The 22,633-nt window shown below is 38.1% G+C and overlaps 1 protein-coding gene across 1 annotated transcript in view; it reads right to left on the reverse strand.

The window, feature by feature from the left end:
• Mei4 (meiotic double-stranded break formation protein 4) overlaps positions 1-9,474 on the reverse strand; it is a 122,068-nt gene extending 112,594 nt beyond the window's left edge. The window contains exons 1-3 of the mRNA XM_055602498.1: positions 9,243-9,474; positions 8,529-8,721; positions 8,130-8,151 (exon numbers count right to left, since the gene is read on the reverse strand). Coding sequence (XP_055458473.1) covers positions 8,130-8,151; positions 8,529-8,721; positions 9,243-9,474 — 447 coding nt within the window. The remainder of the gene's footprint in view (positions 1-8,129; positions 8,152-8,528; positions 8,722-9,242) is intronic.
• Between the last annotated feature and the right edge of the window lie 13,159 nt (positions 9,475-22,633).

A 22,633-nucleotide genomic window follows, 5' to 3' on the forward strand; every position in this document is an offset into this window, starting at 1 on the left:
GAATACCAGGCAATAATTAGGTTCCTATCGGTTCATTTCCAGTAAATCCTCAATTATGTTCCATGAACGTATATTTCAATTTTATTTCTTTAAATCGGTAGCACTGAAACTTCAGTATTCATCATGAGCACCCAAAAGAGTGTTAAGTTCTGGGTTGCTGGGTATACAGATTTTCTTATTTGCTGTACAAGGGGGATTGGAAATTTTTACTTTTCCAGCAACCTCCCAACTATGCTGATAATTCAAGGAAATAACTTAATGTTGGAGAAAAACATTGCTGAGGATTCCATAGGATCCTGTAGCATTTGCAATTGTTTATTTAATTCTAGAAAAGTTCCTTACCCTGCTTTCTTCATTTAACAATGACCAAGAAAGAGTTATGGATGACCTCCAAAAAGCAGCCTAGAAATAAATGCAAAAATTAAAATTCAAGGCAGCTGAAAAAAATTAAATAGGACCAAAAGGCAGACATGTGAATGAAAAGGGCTTGGAGGCCAGAAGAAGAATGTGAACTTTAAAGGATAATGACAAATTGATACCCACCCAAGGCATGAGACCCTCAGAGATGTCTGACCTTCCTGGGGTCTCAGGCCAACCTTTCCTGCTTCTACTCATTTTTATTCTGAATCCAGGTAGTAGGCGACCTACGATTCATTTTACATCTTCCTCCTTCAATATCTTCCTTTTCCTGTCTTCTAATTCTTTCCAGCTGAAGTGCAGGAATAGGGTTTTTGCTGCGTGTGTGCCTTTACATACTCCCCAACTACTCTTTACTCCCTGTTCTTTTCAGCCGAGCTCATTATATTAAAACGAAGAGGTCTTAGCCTTTGCCAGTGCCAGCAGCAGCACCCACACTGCCTGAAGATTGTCAGAAAAGTGCTCTTAGGCACACCTATTTGACTCGCTTATCTAATTTTATTTTTGCTTTCATAATGAGAATGGTAGTATATGGTACATTTCCCACAGATATCGCCATGAATCTTGTTCATTGAATATCAAATTTTATTTTTATTTTTTATTTCTTATTAATTACATTTTATTAACTTTGTATCCTCCTATAAGCCCCTCCCTCTTCCCCTCCAATCCCACCGTTCCTCCCCCTTCCTTCTTCACGCATGCCCCTCCCCAAGTCTACTGATAGGGGAGGTCCTCTTCTCCTTCCTTCTGACCTTAGTCTATCAGATCTCATCAGGAGTGGCTGCATTGTCATCTTCTGTGGCCTGGTAAGGCTGCTCCCCCCTCAGGGGTAGGTGATCAAAGAGCAGGTCAATCAGATTATGTCAGAGGCAGTCCCTCTTCCCATTACTATGTAACCCACTTGGACACTAAACTACCATGGGCTACATCTGTGCAGGGGTTCTAGGTTATCTCCATGCATGGTACTTGGTTGGAGTATGAGTCACTGTGAAGATCCCTGTGTTCAAATTTCTGGTTCTGTTGCTCTCCTTCTGGAGCTCCTGTCCTCTCCAGATCTTACTATTTCCCACTTTTACATAAGATTCCCTGCATTCTGCCCAACAGTTGACCATAAGTCTCAGCATCTGCTTTGATAGTCTGCCGGACAGAGCCTTTCAGAGACCCTCTGTGGCAGGTTCCTAGGTTGTTTCCTGTTTTCTTCTTCTTCTGATGTCCTTCCTCTTTGCCTTTCGGGATGGGGATTGAGCGTTTTAGTTAGGGTCCTCTCTCTTGATTAGTTTCTTTAGATGTACAGATTTTAGTAGGTTTACCTATGTTATATGTCTATATGGGTGAGTATATACCATGTGTGTCTTTCTGCTTCTAGGACAGCTCACTCAGGATGATCCTTTCCAGGTCCCACCATTTACCTGCAAATTTCATGATTTCCTTATTTTTCATTGCTGAGTAATATTCCATTGTGTAGATGTACCACAATTTCTGCATCCATCTTCCTCTGTTTGCTGGCAAGGTGGCCTCCTGAGAGGAAAATGATCAAAGAGCAGACAACCAAGTTCATGTCAGAAATTGTCCCTGCTTCCCTTTCTAGGGCAACCACATGGTGACTGAGCTGCCTATGGACTACATCTGAATAGGGGTTCGGAGTCCTCTCTATGCATGGTCCTTGGTTGATGCCATCAGAATCTGCAGTCACCTCTGGGCCCAGATCTGTTGGCTTTGTTGGTCTCCTTGTGGAACTCCTGTCCTTTTCCAGTCTTTCTATTCCTTCCTCTTCCCTTTTTCCAAAGACTCCCTGTGTTAGGTGTGTCTGCATATGCTTCAAACCGCCTGCTGGGTGGACAGAGGATTATTTGTGTCTTTTCTGTTCTCTTTCTTCAACTTCTTCTGGTGTCTATCCTGCTTGCCCTTCTGAATGAGATTTCAGGATCCTCCTTGTTGTTATCTTTAGGTCTTAGATTATAGTATGTTTATCCTGAAATATGGCTAATATCTACTTATAAGTGAGTATATTCTATATGTGTCTTCCTGCTTCTGGGTTAAATCACTCGGGATGATTTTTTTCTAGTTCCATCTTTTTACCTGAGAATTTCATGATTTCCTTGTTTTTAATTGCTGAGTAGTATTCCATTGTGTAAATGAACCACAATGAATCCATTCTTCATTTGAGGAACATCTAGGTTGTTTCCAGATTCTGGCTATTACTAATAAAGCTTCTATGAACATAGTTCAGTAAATGCCCTGCTTGTATAGTAGAGTGTCTTTCAGGTATATGCCCAGGAGTAGTATAGCTGAATTTAGAGGTATCACTATTCGCAATTTTCTGAGAAAGTGCCAGATTGATTTCCAAAGTGATTGTAAAGTTTACATTCCCACCAGCAATGGAAGAGAGTTCACCTTTCTCCCACATCCTCTGCAGCATGTGTTGTCACTTGAGTTTTTTATCTTAGCCATTCTGATGGATGTAAGATGGAACCTCATGGTCATTTTGATTTGCATTTCCCCAAGGACTAAGGATGTTGAGCATTTCTTTGTTTCTCCACCATTCGATATTCTTCTGTTGCAAATTCTCTGTTTAGCTCTGTACCCCATTTTTAAAATTGAATTATTTGGTTTGTCAGTTTTTAATTTCTTGGGTTCTTTATGTATTCTGGATATTAGCCCTCTGTCAAATGTAGAGTTGGTGAAGATCCTTTCTCAGTTAGTTTCATGAGGTCCCATTTATTGATTGTTGATCTTAGAGCCTGTGCTGTTGGTGTTCTGTTCAGGAAGTTGTCTCCTGTGCCAATGAGTTCAAGGCTCTTCCCCACTTATCCTTCTAACAGATTTAGTGTGTCTGATTTCATGTTGAGGTCTTTGATCCAACATGAAATTTAGTTTTGTTCAGGGTGATAAATATGGATCTATTTTCATTTTTCTCCATGTAGATATGCAGTTAGACCAGCACCATATGTTAAAGATGCTATCTTTTTTCCATTGTATAGTTTTGGCTGCTTTGTCCAAAATCGGGTGTCTGTTCATGTGTGGGTTTATTTATGGGTCTTCTACTCGAATCCATTGATACAACATTCTGTCTCTATGCCCATAGCATCCAATTTTTATTATTGTTGCACTATAGTACAGCTTGAGATCAGATATGGAGATACCTCCAGAAGATCTTTTATTTTACATAATAGTTTTACCTATTCTGGTTTTTGTTTTTTTTTTTCATATGAAGTTGAGAACTGCTCTTTCAGGATATGTAAGAATTATGTTGGTATTTTTTTGTTTTTTTTTATTAATATTTTTCTTTTTATTAATTACAGTTTATTCACTTTGTATCCCCCCTGAACCTCCCTCCTCCCCTCCCAATCCCACCCTCCCTTCCTGTTGCCCACCAGTACCCCTCCTCTTGTAAGGGAGGTCCTCCTCCCCTTCCCTCTGATCCTAGTCTATCAGGTGTCATCAGGAGGGAGGTGATCAAAGAGTAGGCGAATAAGTTCCTGTCAGAAACAGTCCCTGTCCCCATTACTATGGAACCCACTTGGACACTGAACTGCCATGGGTTACCTCTGTGCAGGGGGTCCAGGCTATCTCTTATGAGTGGTCCTTGGCTGGAGTATCAGTCTCAGAAAATATCCCTGTGCCCAGACTTTTAAGATCTGTTGATCTCCTTGTGGAGCTCCTGTCCTCTCCAGGTCTTACTATTTCCCACTTCTTTCATAAGATTTCCTGCACTCTGCCCAAAGTTTGGCTATTGGTCTCAGCATCTGCCTTGACACCCTGCAGGATAGAGCTTTTCAGAGGCCCTCCATGGTAGGCTCCTGTCCTGTTCCCTGTTTTCTCCCTCCTCCAACGTCCATCCTCTTTGTCTTTCTGAATGGGGATAGAGCTTATGTTGGTATTTTGATGGGAAGTGCATTGGATCTATAGATTGCTTTTGGTAGGATGGCCATTTTTACTATGTTAATCCTACTGATCCATGAGCATGGGAGATCTTTCTATCTTCTGACATCTTCTTCAATTTCTTTCTTCAGAGACTTGATTTTTTTTTATTCAAGTTTTTCACTAGCTTGGGTAGACTTATACCAAGATACTTTATGTTTTTGTATGTTTAATTGCAGCTCTCAGAGAGTCAAGAGGCAGGTGGATGTCTGTTAAGTTCAAGGCTAGCCTGGTCTATATAGTCCAGGAAAGCCAAGGCTACACAAAGAAACATTGTGTTGAAAGAAAAAAAATAGATTATTAAGTACCTATATTTCATAAGAAATTTTTATAATTAAGGTATCTATTGTTTCTTAATTTTGGATTTATCACTATTAAAACTATTTTATATTCTAATTAGTTCAACCTTAATTTAATTGTTTATATTTGATGATTTGTAATATCAAGTTAATTCAATTTTGTGTAATGAGTAAAGCATTTCTAATATATAATTGTAAATTTCTCTGTAATTATTATAAAGAATTTCAATAAAACCTCAACTGAGTGCATATTTTAATGCAAGTAACTTTCTGTGACTGTTTTAAATTAACCACAATTTTAATCAAATTTCCATTATCATCATATTTGATAATTTGTATTTTAAGTGTTACATAATGTTGAGTTTCACAGTTGTATCCATGAGGCAGATTCTCTGTATGTGGTCTGTCAAAGGATAAGAACATAAGGATGAGCTAAGGCCCAGTGGCTGTAACCGGTTAATGGCTTCCCGAAGCAAGTGCTGCCTTAGCTCTAGCAGCGTGTACACAAACATGGGATGATGTACAGCTCCTGTTCTGTTGCCTTGCTGTCATCAGCTCAGCTAAAAACATTTTGCTGAGTCCACATTTGCACTGGATGAAAAGTAGGAGCGGTTGAAGAAGTGAAACAGTTAGGATTTAATCCTCAGGACAAACATCAGCAAAGGAGACTGGGGAGACAAATATAATGTCAGCCAGAGGATTCACAAAGCAATCTAGTTGAGTTAATTATCTCCTGGACACAGAGGCAAAAGCCAAAACTCAACCATAAGCAAGTGTATGAGCTTGCATGTTGAACCTCCCTTCCACTCCTGTGTCCAATGAATACTTGATAATAGATATATAAATCAATAAATTAACTTGATCTTAACTTTATTTTGCTCTAGCCAATTGTTTGTTCATCCTGTAGGCTGTCATTTATGAAAAGACAAAAATGTAAACAGCATATACTACATGCTTTATCCATCTATTTTCTTCATTTGAATACCAAACGACTATGAAGGTACAAATTACTTATAAAAATATCCCTCCCGAACTAGAAAGGATCATCCTGAGTGAGGTATCCCAGAAGCAGAAAGACACACATGGTATATACTCACTCATATAGACATGTAATATAGGTAAACCTACTACAATCTGTACACCTAAAGAAACTAATCTAGAGGGAGGACTCTGGCTAAAATGTTCAGTCCCCATCCCGAAAGGCAAAGAGATGGACATCAGAAGAAGAAGAAAACAGGAAACAAGTTAGGAACCTGCCACAGAGGGCCTCTGAAAGGCTCTGCCCTGCAGACTATCAAAGCAGATGTTGAGACTTATGGCCAAACTTTGGACAGAATGCAGGGAATCTTATGAAAGAAATGGGAAATAGTAAGATCTGGAGAGGACAGAAGCTCCACAAGGAAAGCAACAGAACCAAAAAATTTGAGCACAGGGGTCTTTCCTGAGACTCATACTCCAACCAAGTACCATGCATGCATGGAGATAATCTAGAACCCCTGCACAGATGTAGCCCATGGAAGTTCAGTGTCCAAGTGTGTTCCATAGTAATGGGAACAGGGACTGCTTCTGACATGAACTGATTGGCCTACTCTTTGATCACCTCTCCCTGAGGGGGGATCAGCCTTACCAGGCCACAGAGGAAGATAATACAGTCACTCCGGTTGAGACCTAAGAGACTAGGATCAGAAGGAAGAAAAAGAAACCCTCCCCTACCAGTGGACTTGGTGAGGGGCATGCATGGAGAAGGGAGTGGAAGGGAGGGATTGGGAGGGGAGGAGGGAGGGAACTAGAGGGGGGAATACAAAGTAAATAAAGTGTAATTAAAAATAGAATAAAAATTATATATCTATATATCTATATCTATATATATATCCTCCCTAACTATCATTAAATTCTAATCTTCCTTATGTGCAATACAATCCTGTGAATTTTATTTTCACTATGGAAGCCTTGCCACTGGCATCTCATCTTTTTTGATATTCTTATAGGGTAAGGATAGCCATTAACACCTTTCTGGCCTGGTCCTATGCCTTCAGATTTCTCTCTTCCTTTTATTCAGCCCTAGATTAAGTACTAGCAATCATCATGAGGCCAGCTTTGATAAAGCTGTTGCAGATTGAAGAACATTGTTTTTCTCTCATTTTCTCCCCTACAATTGAGTAGATTTGTGGGGTAAATTCTCTACCCTTTAAAAGTTTATTAACAAGATCTGCTCTAGATAAAAGAGCAATGTCACCAGGATACAGGCTCACATCATCCTCATGGTTTTGCATTCCTTAGCATGTTAGTCAGTGGCTGCAACAGTCCCAAATCATTTCTTGGTTTAGCACCACAGGTATTCAGGATTCTTCCTTTCCCTCTCCTTCCCTCACTTGCTCCTTTCTTCCATCACTTCCTTCTTTACTACTAGTGAACATTTCAATAAAGTAAGCATACGGTATAATTCTACAATCGGATTCTACTTATCCCTTCTCTAGTGCAGTTCCCTAAGGAATATACTCCTCATTAAGGAAGGATAGAAAAAAAATCAATCAGAATACAGAAATAGTTCAGTTCCTAAGATGTTGTATAAGCCATTTCCGCTCTGCTTCATTTAATTCTAGATTGTTCACTGCTTCAGAGGATAGATGATTCTGTAAATTATGTTCCCAGTCAGTCAATCTTTCCAGACGTATTCAATTCTGCATTGATTAAGAGTCTCAGAACATGTAAGAACAGTAAGAAATATTAAAAAAAAACACTAAAAACTCCAGAAAAAAATAGTTAATAATATAGATATCTCTCTACTATCGTTTTGATATCTTGGAATAGGTTTTTGTAAAGCAAGTCGTGACATCCTTTCAAATTGTCTGTCCTTAGACAACCACTCAGTTCTTCTTTGACTTTCCTGATATTGTAATGCCCCCTTTGCTTTATCTCACCTTCTTTTAGTTAGGGTTGCATTGCTGTGAAGAGACATCACGACCAAGGCAACTATACTAGTCAACATACTATTCAAGTCACTTTCTATAAGTCCCTATGAGCCTCACCCTCTCAATAGCTCACACTAATGTTTACATTTTAACATGAGTTCAAATCACAGGCTTTGAAAAAAGGTTTTAAAATTGGTATTCCTGTGTCCAGTGATGGCTGTTTCACATTCATTGACCAGGTAGTCACTGAGCACCTTGTAATGTGTTAGGATGCAGGCTGGGAAAATCACAGACACCTCTTCCTCATCGATGAAACTCAGACAATAGATCAGAAGCTAAGGCGGCAACCAAGCACACTTTCCATAGAGTGACTCATAAAATGTAAGCAGAATGGTCAGGGAAAACTGCACTGAGGACAAGACATTTAAAATAAAAACTGAATAACAAGAACAGACACAGATGTGAGAAAAGATAGCAGAGATATATCCCCACATGGAGCCTTCAAAGGTAGAAGGAACTTATGACGGATAAGTGCAGATAAGGTTGGGAGGAAGAGATGAGTACAAGTGACATCACATACGGGACACTGTAAAAGTCTTGATCTAAAATGAAACAAAAATAGAAGTCAGAGAAGAGTTTTACACAAACAAGTAACATGACCTAGTTTATAACATGATCTGACTTACATGTTTTTCTCCAGTTACTAGAATTGTTTCCTAGTCATTCTCCTCCTTCAGAAAAGTTCCTGAATGAAGTGGATCATGGGATGCATGTTCCAGATTACTCAAGGGATCCCTGGTTTGCCTGAACCTTCCTAGGATAATCACTATTAGATTCCCCGCTAAGGTCACAAGGAACTAGTGCAGACATTCATATGGTGAGCTTGACACTAATGAACAAAGTACAACTTTGCTCCCTTGATTTTTAGGACCTTTTGAACTCTCCAAAGTCACCTCTCCTCCTTTCTGTCACGTCCAACCTGCTCACAAGAACTCTGGTTACTCCAAAACACAGAATTTGGGATGGGATTCTGAAGGGGGTGTAGTCTCTGATTCTCACTCTTTGCTCATACTCTTTTGCTAGATCCTCTGCAACAATTTCATTGACCCAGACCTCTGAAACCTTCCAAAAAATTAGCCAGGATGAATTGTCAATGCCTCTATTGTTCTCCACTGTAATACAACACAACTGGGTTAATTTTAGGTCTGTTTCTCCCACTAGAATGGTAGGTGGTCAATGAAGAAAATAGTACTTCATATTGCATATTTTGGGGCCTTAATCACTCACCTTGTATTTTTATAAATGGCAGTTATAGAAGAGAAAAATAAGATGGTTGAATTGAAGAATGAGATTTTAAAATGAATTTCTTCAAGTGACTACAAGCATTACTGTCCCTGAGTGGTAAGATGCTTGCTTTCTTTTCCACAATAACAACAACAATCATACACACTATTTTGGCATCTGCAGTACTTTGATTCAGTTAATTTAATCTCCTAGTCTAATATGGCTCCCTTCATTAGAAAGTGACAACAACTTGTAATGCTTAACTAAACAGGGAAAAATGTCTTTCGATGCAAGAAGATTATGTCTAAATGAAAAAAAAATAAACATCTCTCAAATTTGTAATACATTTCTAGCTAATTATCATAATAATAGGTTTGTACATTACTAAAAAGTGATCTCACATACTCACCATTCTTAAACAACCCTGAAGATATCTTACTCAGGAAAAGTTTTTGACGTAATTGTAGAACTTCAGCTTCTAAAGCTGCAATTTTTGATTTCCATTTGGACTCCTGCTGGGTCACCAGGGTGGCGAGGTGCTCTGTATATTCTCTGCTGCTTCTGTCTGCAGGTTTTGAACGTATAATTGCCAGTGCTAGAGCCAGCTTTGAAGTTTTCAAATACCATTTCTGCATATCCATCATGGCTTTCGTCCCTATCATATAATAAAACAAAAGTTACCAAATTTCCTCTTAACTTTAGCAGTACTAAATCTTTCAGAGTAGTGCTAATTAAAAAGTTTATACTATAACTTGGTTCCAAGTAATAGAAACAAAATTCTAAGGGATTAAAAAATAATATGAGATCTCATGGGGCACTTTAGCATGTCCATTGTTGTCCTTGCTCAACTCATGTTTAAGTAGTCATAGGAGTGAGACTGTGTGGGTGTAGCTTCTGACATTACTAGGAAACATAATCTCATAGACCTCAACCAGACACAAAGAACTACAGGAAAGTATGGAATACTGAGAGTAGGAGAAACCATCATTCCATGGAAGAACATAACAACTGGTCCAATGGTCAGACCTGAAAACATACATATGAGTAACACTGTACAGGCAGAGCAGGTTGTATTTAACAATATACAAATACACATATACATGCAACAAGAATTAATAATAGGAGGCCATAAATTTAAGAGAGCAAGGAAGAGAATATGGGAAGGTTTGGGGGGAGAAAAGAGAAGGGAGAAATACTTTAATTACTTTATAATCTGAAAGAAGGTAATAAAAAAACATTTCAAATATTTGCATTGTTGTAGTTTGATCCTGTGCTTCTATTTCAACTGCTGCCATGAATATACTTTTCCAAACCATTAACCTTTCACAGTCTTGCAATATGAATACATTTAAAGGGAAAACATACTGCAAAATCAAACAGTTTAATTGCATCATCTCTCCTGAAGAGTAATCACTTTGTGGTTTCCACCATATTTTACTGGACTACCACAGAGGCACTAAACATAAAACATACTATAAAAATGTTTACCGAGTAGTTAAAAGTACAGTAGCTTCTCATGCCTGCAGTGTCCACTTCCATGTACACGCATTCAGCCATCTGCTCATCAAAGCCACCGGAATAAAAACTTGCACCAATTCTGAACATGATCAGATTGTTTCTCTTGTTATTACTTAAAGTCATGCAACAACTCTGCATAGTAGTCACATATATAGAAATCATAATGATGACTTGAAGCACAAAAGAGAAATTTCATAGATTATATGTGAATAGTAAACTATTTTACATAAAGGACTTGTGCGTTTATATATCTTTATATTTGACAGGCTCCAAGAAGCCTTTTCCCCAAAGCTCAGAGATAACAATGCAATGTTGCAAAAATTTCAGTGTCCAGTTACAATACTGATCCTATTAACACAATTTAACATTAAATCCCATATTTTATTAACTTTACTTTTTCAGGCCTACCCTGAGTTACAGTAGGGCTGCACTGCTCATGTTCTTTCCTATTCACATCTCTGCTAATGAATTTTCATGAGTTATGATGCCGTGAATCCCTTATAGCTGCCGAAGGCCAGTCTGTATCCTTTCTGGATAACTCATAAGCCACTAGTGCAGTATATTGTTAAGATGATCTGAGTTGTTTTCAGCTTCTGGCTATTACAAATAAAGCTGCTAGGAACACGGTTGAACAAATGTCCTTGTTGTATACTTGAGCATCTTTTGGATATATGAGTAGGAATGGTATAGCTGGATCTTGAGGAAGCACAGATACCCTCACTTAAGGAATGGATACAGAAATTGTGGTTCAATTACACAATGGAATACTACTCAGCAATTAAAAACAAGGAAATCATGAAATTTGCAGGCAAATGGTAGAAACTAGAAAAAATCATCCTGAGTGAGGTATCCCAGAAGAAGAAAGACACACATGTTATATACTCACTTATAAGTGGATATTAGACATATAATACAGGATAAACATACTATAATCTGTACACCTAAAGAAGCTAAACAAGAAGGAGGACCCTGGGTAAGATGTTCAGTCCTCATTCAGAAAGGCAAATGGGATGGACATCAGAAGAGGAAGAAAACAGGGAACGGGACAAGAGCCTACCACAGAGGGACTCTGAAAGACTCTACCCTGCATGGTATCAAAGCTGAGGCTGAGACTCAGCCAAACTTTGTGCCGAGTGCAGGAAATCTTATAAAAGAAGGGAGAGATAGAAAGACCAGGAGGGGACAGGAGCACAACAAGGACAGCACAGAAAAAAACAAACAAACAAAAAACAAACAAAAAAAAAAATCTGAACACAGGAGTCTTTTTCTGAGACTGATACTCCAACCAAGGTCCATTCATGGAGATAACCTAGAACCCCTGCACAGATGTAGCCCATGGCAGCTCAGTGTCCAAGTGGGTTCCATAGGAATGGGAGCAGGGACAATCTTTGACAGGAACTGATTGGCCTGCTCTTTGATCACCTCCCCATGAGGGGGGGTGCAGCCTTATCAGGCCACAGAAGAAGACAATGCAGCCAGTCCTGATGAGACCTGATTGACTAGGGTCAGGTGGAAGAGGAGGAGGACTTCCCCTATCAGTGGACTGGGGAAGAGACATTGGGTGAGAAAAGGGGGAAGGGTGGAATTGGGAGGGGACAAGGGAGAGGGCTACAGCTGGGGTACAAAGTGAATAAACTGTAATTAATAAAACAATAAATAAAATTTTAAAAAGAAATAAACAGGTTTACAAAGTTTAAAAAAAAATGATCTGAGAATGAATAAAATTCCTGAGATTCACCCCCATCCCAAACCACATGGATTTATCTGATTTCCTGCCATTGGGGGAAAAAAAAAATGAAACACTCTAACAAGTACTCTAATGCCACTTACATTTCTCTTTCTTGCTCTCTCTCTCCCCACACCTCCTCTTTGTGTGTGTCTCTGTGTATGTGTGTGTATTACTGAGTGTCTACAAATGTGGGGATGAATATATATGTTTGTGCATGTACATGTGGAATCCAGAAATCAATGTTTGGTGTTCTCTTTATCAATTTTCCACTTACTTTTTTTTTTTTTTTAGGCAGAGTATCTCGCACTGACCCAAGAATCTGACCCATTAGTTAAGCTGGATACAAGGTCCCAGCATCCCCTTGTCTTTGCCTCCCCAGCACTCTTGATTATGGACACATGATATCATTGCTGCTTTGAAGATAGGTCTTGAAGATCTGAACTTGCGTCCTCATGCTTGCTAACTGAACAAACCCCCCAGCCCTTAGTGACTCACTATAATTGTGATAAACACAAAACTCTGAAATGAATATGCACCTCACAGTACTACCTTTATATTGACAATTAAATAGTTAAGTATATAAGGCCATTATTATAAAACTATTATTTAGTCATCAAAAATTAGCTATTAATAGGAAAGGTTTTACTTAGATGGAAAAGTATTAATGATATGGTGACTGAAGCAATAAAAACATGGAAATCTAAATATAGTAATAAAAAACCTGTAAATTAGCAATTATATATAATTTTAGAATTACTGATTTTATAATTTCATTTGTCTGTTATCATTATTATCAGAGATTATGTATCAGGTTATATCAAATTATTAAAGAATACATTTCCAAAATGAAAGCATAGTGACATTTTTTGAACCATTCACCGTTACTGAATAAGCACACCAAGGTCTATACTAGTGAGATAAGAAATGCTAATTGGAACTAAAGTCCCACTTATTTTAACATTGGCAACAGCCATCCCACTTGCTGGTTCATTCTCCATCTGTTGTGTCATGGATAGAGCTAAGGATCCTGACACTTGTTACTCTCAGAGAAGCATCCTGCATGCAGATCACAGACACATGGATGACTCTCCCAGAACAAGCAGGCCTGCTTGTATATTTAACAATATTGACAAACCTTTATACACAAACACAGAAGGAAAAAAAACCTAAAACCTATTTAAATTTCTTTTAGTTATAAAAATTTCAAATGCAAATGTGTAGTGGGAAGATAACCTAGAAGAAAAAATAGTTTGGTAAGACAACAGTGAAGAGTTCCCTGCATCATAAAAACAGGCAACTCCCCAATGTCTTGCAGAAATACTAAATTGATTTAAGTCATTTGACTGGACTGACTACATGTTCTGAATTTTAAGTCTTTGTATGAGATTTGTCTTTAAATCATGCTATTGGTCATCAGAAAAAAAGATCAAATTACAAATCCTTCGGTTTGTTACTAACTCAGGGTCTGAGCAAATGAACACATTGCTTCAGTCTCCATATCATTAATACTTTTCCATCTAAGTAAAACTTCTCCTACTAATAGCTAAATTTTGATGACTAAATAATAGTTTTATAATCATGGCCTTATATACTTAACTATTCAATTGTCAACATGAAAGCAGTGCTGTGAGGAGCATATTCATTTCAGGGTTTGTGAATCACAAATGAACATCAACAGTTGCTAACTGAGATGCCTAGTGCAAAGCTGTGGGGTATAAATCAAACTGAGAACATTCAGAATGGGCTTCTGAGATGTGTGTGTGTGAGGGAAGGGGGGTTGTGTCTTTTTAATTTTGGAGTAGTCATACAAATCTATTTGCCCTAAATTTCTATGAAAGAAGTACAGGCTTCTATGACATACAAAATATTTATTTGACCGTTGTCCCAAGATCCTGATGCAAAGCTCCTGAATACTTGAGATTATTTCCGTAGTGGCAGTAGATACTTTTGCTCTACTGAGGTAACTTCTCCCGTGTTTCCAAACTGGACTCAGAGCCAGAAACACCAAACCATACTTAGACAGTTGCTTGTTCATTACCAACTCCAACCTCAACCTCACGGAAAAAGGTAGAGACGGAAGACTGAGATAACTGTGGATCAGGCCTATCTAATGCCACCTAAAGCAACAGATAAAGGGGAAAAAAACTTTAAACAATGGAGAACAGAGAGCTTCCGGTTAATAAGCACAACCAGATGACAGAAGAATGAGGCATACAAAATGAGAACCACAGCTTTGTGTTCTCCACAGCGCAGAGACCACTAGTGTCTCTTCCATGAGGTTGTTCCTCGCCTGAATCCTTTGTGGCAAACTCTAAGGGGCAGATTTCTGTTTTGATTGGCGGATTATAAACTTCCTTCTTTACATGGACTGAGCACAGGCACAGGTAAACTGAAAACCACGTATCAGGCACTTGAGCTTCTGGTAGTCTTTGGCCAGAACCCCTGTGCAATCTAGCACAGTCTTTGGTCACAAAGATCAGAAATGAACTCGATTGTTGGATACCTCACTAGGATCTAGAGAATCGGAAAATTTGGTGTTACAACTGAAAGAACCTTAGCTTCCTAACTATATTCAGAAAGCCTTTTTAAATTCAATTTATATGCAAATAATTATAGTAAATAATTAAAATGAACATTTAATGTCCCCCAAGCAAGTCTTTAGTGTCTTTGAATTCTTAGTAATTTGAAATATAAAGTTTTACATTTATAGTATATATTAGTTTAAATTGGATTTTTTCTTTCCACTTGGGAGAAGCCCTTACCATAAAAAAAAGTCCTCCACTGAGCTGTGGAGTACTAATCTACTGGATTCCTATGGCCCCTGAATCCTCCATCTGGCAATTAATGCTACTCTGTCAAAATGTAATTCTTCCAGCCTTCTCTCTTCTGTTTCAGTAATGAACTGTAATATGAGATTAATGAGCAAAACTTCTAAACTATCAAAACTGTTTTGAAGTATAACCCAAGATTCTGAACTTGCTTAATTTCTGAGAACACTGATGAAAATCCTATCGTAACAAAAGCCACAACTCACTCTTCCATCACACTGGTGAGAACTGACAATAATTATCAACAAGAATAAATTCTTTGGGAACTAGAGAGATAGCTCAGTGGTTAAGAGCACTGTCTGCTGTTCCAAAGGACCTGGGTTCAATTCCTAGAAACCACATGGCAGCTCACAACTGTCTGCCACACCAATTCCAAGGGATCTGACACCTTCACACTAATGTACAAAAAATAAAAATAAACAAATTGTTTTAAAAAAGAATGAATCTTTTATGCTCTAAGTATATACAAAAGGATTAAGACTTCTGTCTTTGCAATAAAAGTTGATTTTCATAGGACGTTTTGATTATCAAAAAACCTGTCACGAGATTGAAAAGCTAATAAAAAGATTAGATTGTTATATACTATAAAATTAAGAAAAATGTTTTTTACATTTTTAATATGGCAAAACATTACTGAGAAGGCAGTGAATACAAAGTAAAACACAAAATTCTCACAAAAATTTATATCTGGAGATAAAAAGAGAAAAATGAAGAAAAGATGAATAAAAGGAATAGAAAATGAAGAAGTCAAAAGAAGACAGATTCCACATTGAATAAATTTAGAATGAATTATATTAATTTCTTGTTTATATCTTCCTATATATATCATTGCTAAATTTTCATGAAAACATATAAAATTGCCTTACTATTAATCCTAGAGAAATTTCCCCTGTACTATGCTAAACTTTTAATGTAAAACTTATAGGACTCTTTTAAAAAAAATAGGAAGAATTAAATTGGGGTGGACAATGGAAGAGCAGAATTGAAGAGAGAATACATGAGGAGGAAGAAATAAAACTAAAGATCTTCTTCTTCTTCTTCTTCTTCTTCTTCTTCTTCTTCTTCTTCTTCTTCTTCTTCCTCTTCCTCCTCCTCCTCCTCCTCCTCCTCCTCCTCCTCCTCCTCCTCCTCTTCCTCCTCCTCCTCTTTTTCTTTTTCTACTTTCTTCTTCTGGGTGCCAGGAGCTTCACAAGAAGACCAACAGACCCAACCACCCAGGGCTCAGGGGCACTTGTGGAGACTAAAGCACCAACCAAGGAGCATGCATAGAATGGACCTAGCTCTCCTACACAGATGTAGCAGATAGGCAGGTCAGACTTCTCGTGGGTGCCCTAGGAAGGGGACCAGGAGATGTCTCTGTTGTTTTCTGATCACTCCCCCCAGGCAGGGCTGCCTTGTCAGGCCAGAGGGGAAAAGGACACACTAAGTCCTGATAAAACTTAATTAGCTGGGATGGGGGGGTCCTGAGAAATTAGTGGGAGAAGGAGAGAGAGTAGAACTGGAGGGGAAGGAAAGAGAGGGCTATGATTGCAATGTAAAGTGAATAAATCTTTCATTGTGTTAGAAGCTGTTATACACACTACCACGGGAGAAAAGTAATCCATCAATCTCACCCAGCTATGAGCCCTGGGAACCACAATAACAACCAGCCTACATGACATGCCCAATATACATGTACAATAATGGCACAAATATCAAGGGAATTTTAGCTACTTCTAAATCAATATGATGCCCACTTCACATAATGAAACCCACAATTTGGCATCGTTATTGAGGTCAAGAATCTGTACTTATTAGGTCACGGGCCCTACGAGAGAAATTAGTATTATTATTCTGATTTAGCACATTGTTAAACTAACTTACAATGACTTATCATTGGACCTATACATGAATGCAACTCATAACTCTCATCAGAGAAGCATCTTTTTGCAGTAGATGATAATTACCAGAGAACCACAACAGGTCAAGATGAAGAAAATAAGAGACTACAGAATACTCACACTAACTAGGATACCTATATTGCAACCCTTCCTCCAAGAGATCATTGTGTGAAGAAGAGATAGAAAGATTTTAAGAACCACAGATGGTAAATGATTATGAGGAAACAGTGTTTTATAGATACAACAAGATACTTGCACATATGAACTCACAGTGATTGTGACAGCAGCAATAAGCTCCATGCAAGGTCAAAACAGACAAAACTGCATCATGGAGAGAGGAGGTGCCACAAAATCTGAGCTGAGGATCCTTTGGGAAGTGAAGTTGTCAAGAAAGGAAGAGCCAATTTTCTTTAAGAGTATGATACTTAGTAAGTCAACCTATGCCCCAGTGGGGGGGGCCACACACCCAAGAGTCATATCCTATGAGCAGCATAAATTGACTTGATAGGTTTAAAATTGTATTATAAAAAAGATGACACAAAGTTAGTGGATGGAGAAGGGGTGGGTAGATCCAGAAGTTGAGGGATGGGAAAATAACAAGATCAAAATGCATTATATAAAAATATCAAAGAACTAATAAAATTGTATACTAAATCAAAAAAAATTATCTTTAAATATAATCATCTCGGGAGGACTCTGGCTAAAATGTTCAACCCCCATTCAGCATTCAGAAAGGCAAAAAGGATGGACATCAGAAGAAGGAGAAAACAGGGAACACGTTAGGAGTCTGACAAAGAGGGCCTCTGAAAGGCTCTGTCCTACAGACTATCAAAGTAGATGCTGAGACTTATGGTCAACCTTTGGGCAGAGTGCAAAGAATCTTATGAAAGAAGTGGGAAATAGTAAGACCTGGAGAGGACAGGAGCTTCACAAAAAGAGCAACAGAACCAAAAAATCTGAGCACAGGGGTCTTCTCTGAGATTCATACTCCAACCAAGTACCATGCATGGAGACAACCCAGAACCCCTGAGCAGATGGCAGTTCAGGCTCCAAGTGGGTTCCATAGTAATAGGAACAGGGGCTGTCTCTGACATGAACTGACTGGCCTGCTCTTTGATCACCTCCCCCTGAGGGGGGAACAGCCTTACCAGGCCACAGAAGAAGACAATGCAGCCAGTCCTGATGAGACCTGATAGACTAGGATCAGAAGGAAGGAAAAGAAGACCTCTCCTATCAGTGGACGTGGGGAGGGGCATTTGTGGAGAAGAGGGAGGGAGGTGGGGTTGGGAAGGGAGGAGGGAGGGAGTACAGGGGGGATACAAAGTGAATAAAATGTAATTAATAATTTTTAAAAGTAATAAACTATAAAAAATAATCATCTTGCCAAATACACAAAATCACCTCAAAGTGTATTCAATATTTAAATGTAAAAGCTGAAATTATAAACATACCAGAAGAAAACACATGCAAATGATTTTTTTTTCACCTTATTGGTAAGAGTTTTCCAGTATGATTGTGGAAGACAGGCCAAAAAAAGGTAATTAATATAAAAATGGGATTGTATCATGCTAAAATTGTCTGTATAGCTGAAGCAACACTCAACAGAATAAAAATAAATATATGTACTGGGAAAAATACATCTGATAATGCACTAAATGTGTCAAATAAAGCTCACTTCAGTAGAAAGAAAACAACCCAAATAAAAATGGGCAGAGCGTGAACAGACATTTGTCAAAAGAAAACATAACTAACAGATACACGACAAAATCTTCTATATTATAACTCACCAGAGAAATGCAGTTTGTAGACACAATGAGATGTCACTTCATGACTAGGAAAATGATTTATCCATAAGACAATAGTCTATGCAGGTGTAGCTCTGTGCTAGGGAACCCACCTCACCCTGTGCTGCATCCAAGTACTGAAAAATAAAGGGGAGAGTAGAAAGAAAGGAGAGGAAAGGAGGGAATGAAGTAGTAAAAACGGAGGGAGGGAGAGAAGGGGGAAAGAAGGAAAGGAAGGATGAAAAGAAGAAAGGGAAAGAAAAGGAGAAAGAAAAAGAGAAAAATTTCAAATGTCAAAAGACAGCAGGTGTTTGCCTGCCAGGTGACTGAGAAAAAGATTTATTATGTATGCCTGTATTATGGAATAATATTAAGTCTTAGAAAAGAAAGAAACTGTCATTTGAGAAAGCACTGATGAACCTAAAATACATTATTGTAAATGAAATAAACTAGGACAGAAAGACAAATGCAGTATTGTTTTGGATCAGGAACAAAGAAAGAAGAGAAAGAAAAAGGAGAGAGATATAAAATAAATCAACACTAAAAATGGTCAAACGTATAGAAGCAGAGAATAGAATGACTATGGAGAGTGAGGAGAGACTAAAAAGAAACACAAAGTTTCTCTTAGGGTGAAAAAATTGTGGGGACCTAGAGAACATCACTGAGATTATCATTAATAATGGTATAAACTTAAAAGTTGTTGTGATAGATCTTTAGTATTTTTTGCAACAAAATTCACTTATGTTAGAATACAGAAACTAGTTTGATTTACTGATTTCTGAATATATATAGATGTCAAAATAGTTCAACGTACACTACATACATATATATGTATTAATTATACAATGCAAGTTTCATGCGTGGGATGTTCATTCATTATGAGATGTAGTAAAATACGTATAAGTGACTTCAGAAACAGAGAGTGGAAGATGGTTACAAATGCAGCTGCAGGGAAGAGCTTTATTCCAGTCTCCTCGTGCTTATGACAGTAACTTCAGCTTGCAGCATCCACATGCTCAATACAAAACAGAATCACACCTATTCATACACAGTGTTAGGTCATAGGTTGGCTCTAAAGGAGAAGGAGTTTATGCACTGTGAGTTCTAAAATAAATAACTGGCCCTCCAATAAAGCAAGGAACTAAAAGACAGCGGTAAATCGTTTATTAATACACTGGGATGGATGTGATCAGACAAAGTAAAAATTGGAAAGGAAGTAACTATGTACCATAGTAGGAAGATATGCACTTGCCAAATACCAATACTGGGTCAGCAGAGCACCGGAAATACCAGAACAGTAAGATATTATGAGAGTTTTAAGATAATTAGTTCACTAAAGTTTGGACAACGTCTGGATTGGATCCAGCTGACAAATTCCCTAATTATTGTTATAGGTTCCGCTCACATTTACTGTGAAGTGCTCAGCAGACTAACATCCCGTAAAGTTTTACATAAAAGGATCAGGAGTTACTCAAGATTTCAATTCTGTCTACTTTAATTATTAAGGCAGCTTTAAAAGCCTTTCGAACAGAGTGTGGGTGATGGGAGGCTGGAAAAGATAAAACAACACCGCCTCTTCGGTTTTCTTTTTTTCTTTCTTTCTATTTCTGTACCACTCCCATCAAAACAAGCCAACTATCTGTTTTTTTTTTCTCTTTGTTTAAAAAAAAAAAAAAAGAGTTAACTAGTTCGTAGACTTTTCCTATAAGCCTCCTGCTACTGTTTTACTGGTTTTGATTTTTTTTTTCCCCTCACCCTGTCCTTCTAATTCCTTCTTTGTCATAGAGCGTATTTTCTTTGAATTTCTCCAGAAACACACATGGAAATGATCTAACAGACATTTTATAAATTTCTAAATATGTACACTGGCTAAGATAACAAATCATATACGACGTCACCGTAGATCCTCATTTATTCCTGAAAGGAAATGGGTGCAGAGGATTATCACTTACATCAATTTTTAAAAATAGTTTAGACTTAGTGCCTCTTGGCTACTCTGCTACTTCATAAAGTGAAATAGGTATAATCCTGAAAATATGGCCCTGAAAATATAAACCTATCTTAATTGTGAGGTGTATAAAAAAATCTGAGAAACTATGTGACTACATAGCTATCTAACTATGTAACTCAAGTCCATAAGCTGTGCAAATTTTTATTATTTCAGAGCTTTATTCTAGGTCTGACAAAAACTACATATCATAAAATGAAGAGAGTATGCAGCACAGACACTAAAGAAACAGCACATTAAAGTAGTACAGCATTTCTCCAGTCTCAACAGACAGGCAGCCCCTTTCTGAGAAGAGCTAAGCCAGGTCTTCAGCGTTAAAGGATAAAGGACTAGAGGGAAGATGGAGATGCAAGTCTCCAAGAACATACAACTCAAAAAATGAACCATTTTATAATTACTGCATTTTAAAAACTGTTTAAAGAATTAAAAAAAAAAACCCAAAACTTTTTTCTAACAATTATGAACACCTACTTGAATTTTATTTCTGTAGAGTCTAAGGATATGAACTCCAGAAACCAATGAAAAATCATACAAAAACATCCTTAGTGCTCATTTTTAACTCTGAAAATGTGTTATGCTCCTCTGAAATCTCAGGAAGAGAACTACAAATTCCTGCAAGCAATTGCCAATGTTTCATGGTCTCTTTTAGGCCTTCATTTTTCTAAGAAAATCTAATACTTTTTTTTTTTCCTGCTTGGATTTATATTTTAAAGTGAACTAGATGACAATTCTAGTTTTTCAACTCTAAATTTTATATTAAGAAACATATATGGCTGGAGTATCAGTTTCAGAAAAGACCCCTGTGCCCAGACTTTTAGGATCTGTTCCTGTCCTTGTGGAGCTTCTGTCCTCTCCAGGTCTTACTATCTCCCACTTCTTCCATAAGATTCCCTGCACTCTGCCCAAAGTTTGGCTATGAGTCTCAACATCTGCCTAGATACCCTGCAGGGTAGAGTCTTTCAGAGGCTTCTGTGGTAGGCTCCTGTCCTATTCCCTGTTTTCTCCCTCCTCTGTGTCCATTTTTTTTTTTTTTTTTTTGCCTTTCTGAATGGGGATTAAGCATCTTAGCCGGAGTCCTCCTTCCTGATTAGCTTCCTTAGGTGTACAGATTTCAGTATGTTTATTGTATATTATATTCTAGTATCCACTTCTGAGTGAGTATATATCCTGTGTTTCTTTCTTCTTCTGGGATACCTCACTCTGGATGATCTTTTCCAGATCCCACCATTTACCTGCAAATTTCATAATTTCCTTGTTTTGTATCGCTGAGTATTATTCCATTGAGTAGATGTACCACAATTTCTGTATCCAGCTAAGGACCACTCATGTAGATGGCCTGGAACCCCAGCACAGAGGTAGCCTATGGCAGTTCAGTGTCCAAATGGGTTCCATAGTAATGGGGACAGGGACTGTCTTTGACAGGAAGTCATTGGCCTGCTCTTTATCACCTCCCCCCAAGGGGGGAGCAGCCTTACCAGGCCACAGAGGAAGACAATGCAGCCACTCCTGATAAGAACTGATAGACTAAGATTAGAGGGAAGGGAGGAGGACCTCCCTTTTCAGTGGACTGGGAGAGGGACACTGGTGGGGAAGAGGGAGGGTGGGATTGGGTGAGAAGGAGGGAGGGAGGTACAGGGGAGATACAAAATGAATAAACTGTAATTAATAAAAATAAAAAAAGTGAAAAGAAGAAAGAAAAAGAAGCAGAGATGATAAACATTAAATATCCATACATGTTAGTTGATACACCACTCACAACAGCTAGGAAGCAGAAACTTGCCTAGCTAGCTGCCTCTCAACAGACAAATGAATTAAGAACATGCACATATACACACATGTATATATAAACACCACGGACACAAATTGATGTTTTTAGCTGTAAAAGAAAATGAAACCATGATATTCTATGTAAAGGGTCAAAAATAAATCAGATTTAGAAAAAGACTCCACCCACCAGGGTATCAAAGGAGATACTGAGACTCATAGTCAAACTTTGGGCAGAGTGCCAGAAACCCTATGGAAGAAGAGGGAGATAGAAAGACCTGGGAGGGGA

This window comes from Psammomys obesus, unplaced genomic scaffold (genome assembly GCF_907164565.1).
Source record: "Psammomys obesus unplaced genomic scaffold, mPsaObe1.curated_primary_1811, whole genome shotgun sequence".
Taxonomy (NCBI): Eukaryota; Metazoa; Chordata; class Mammalia; order Rodentia; family Muridae; genus Psammomys; species Psammomys obesus.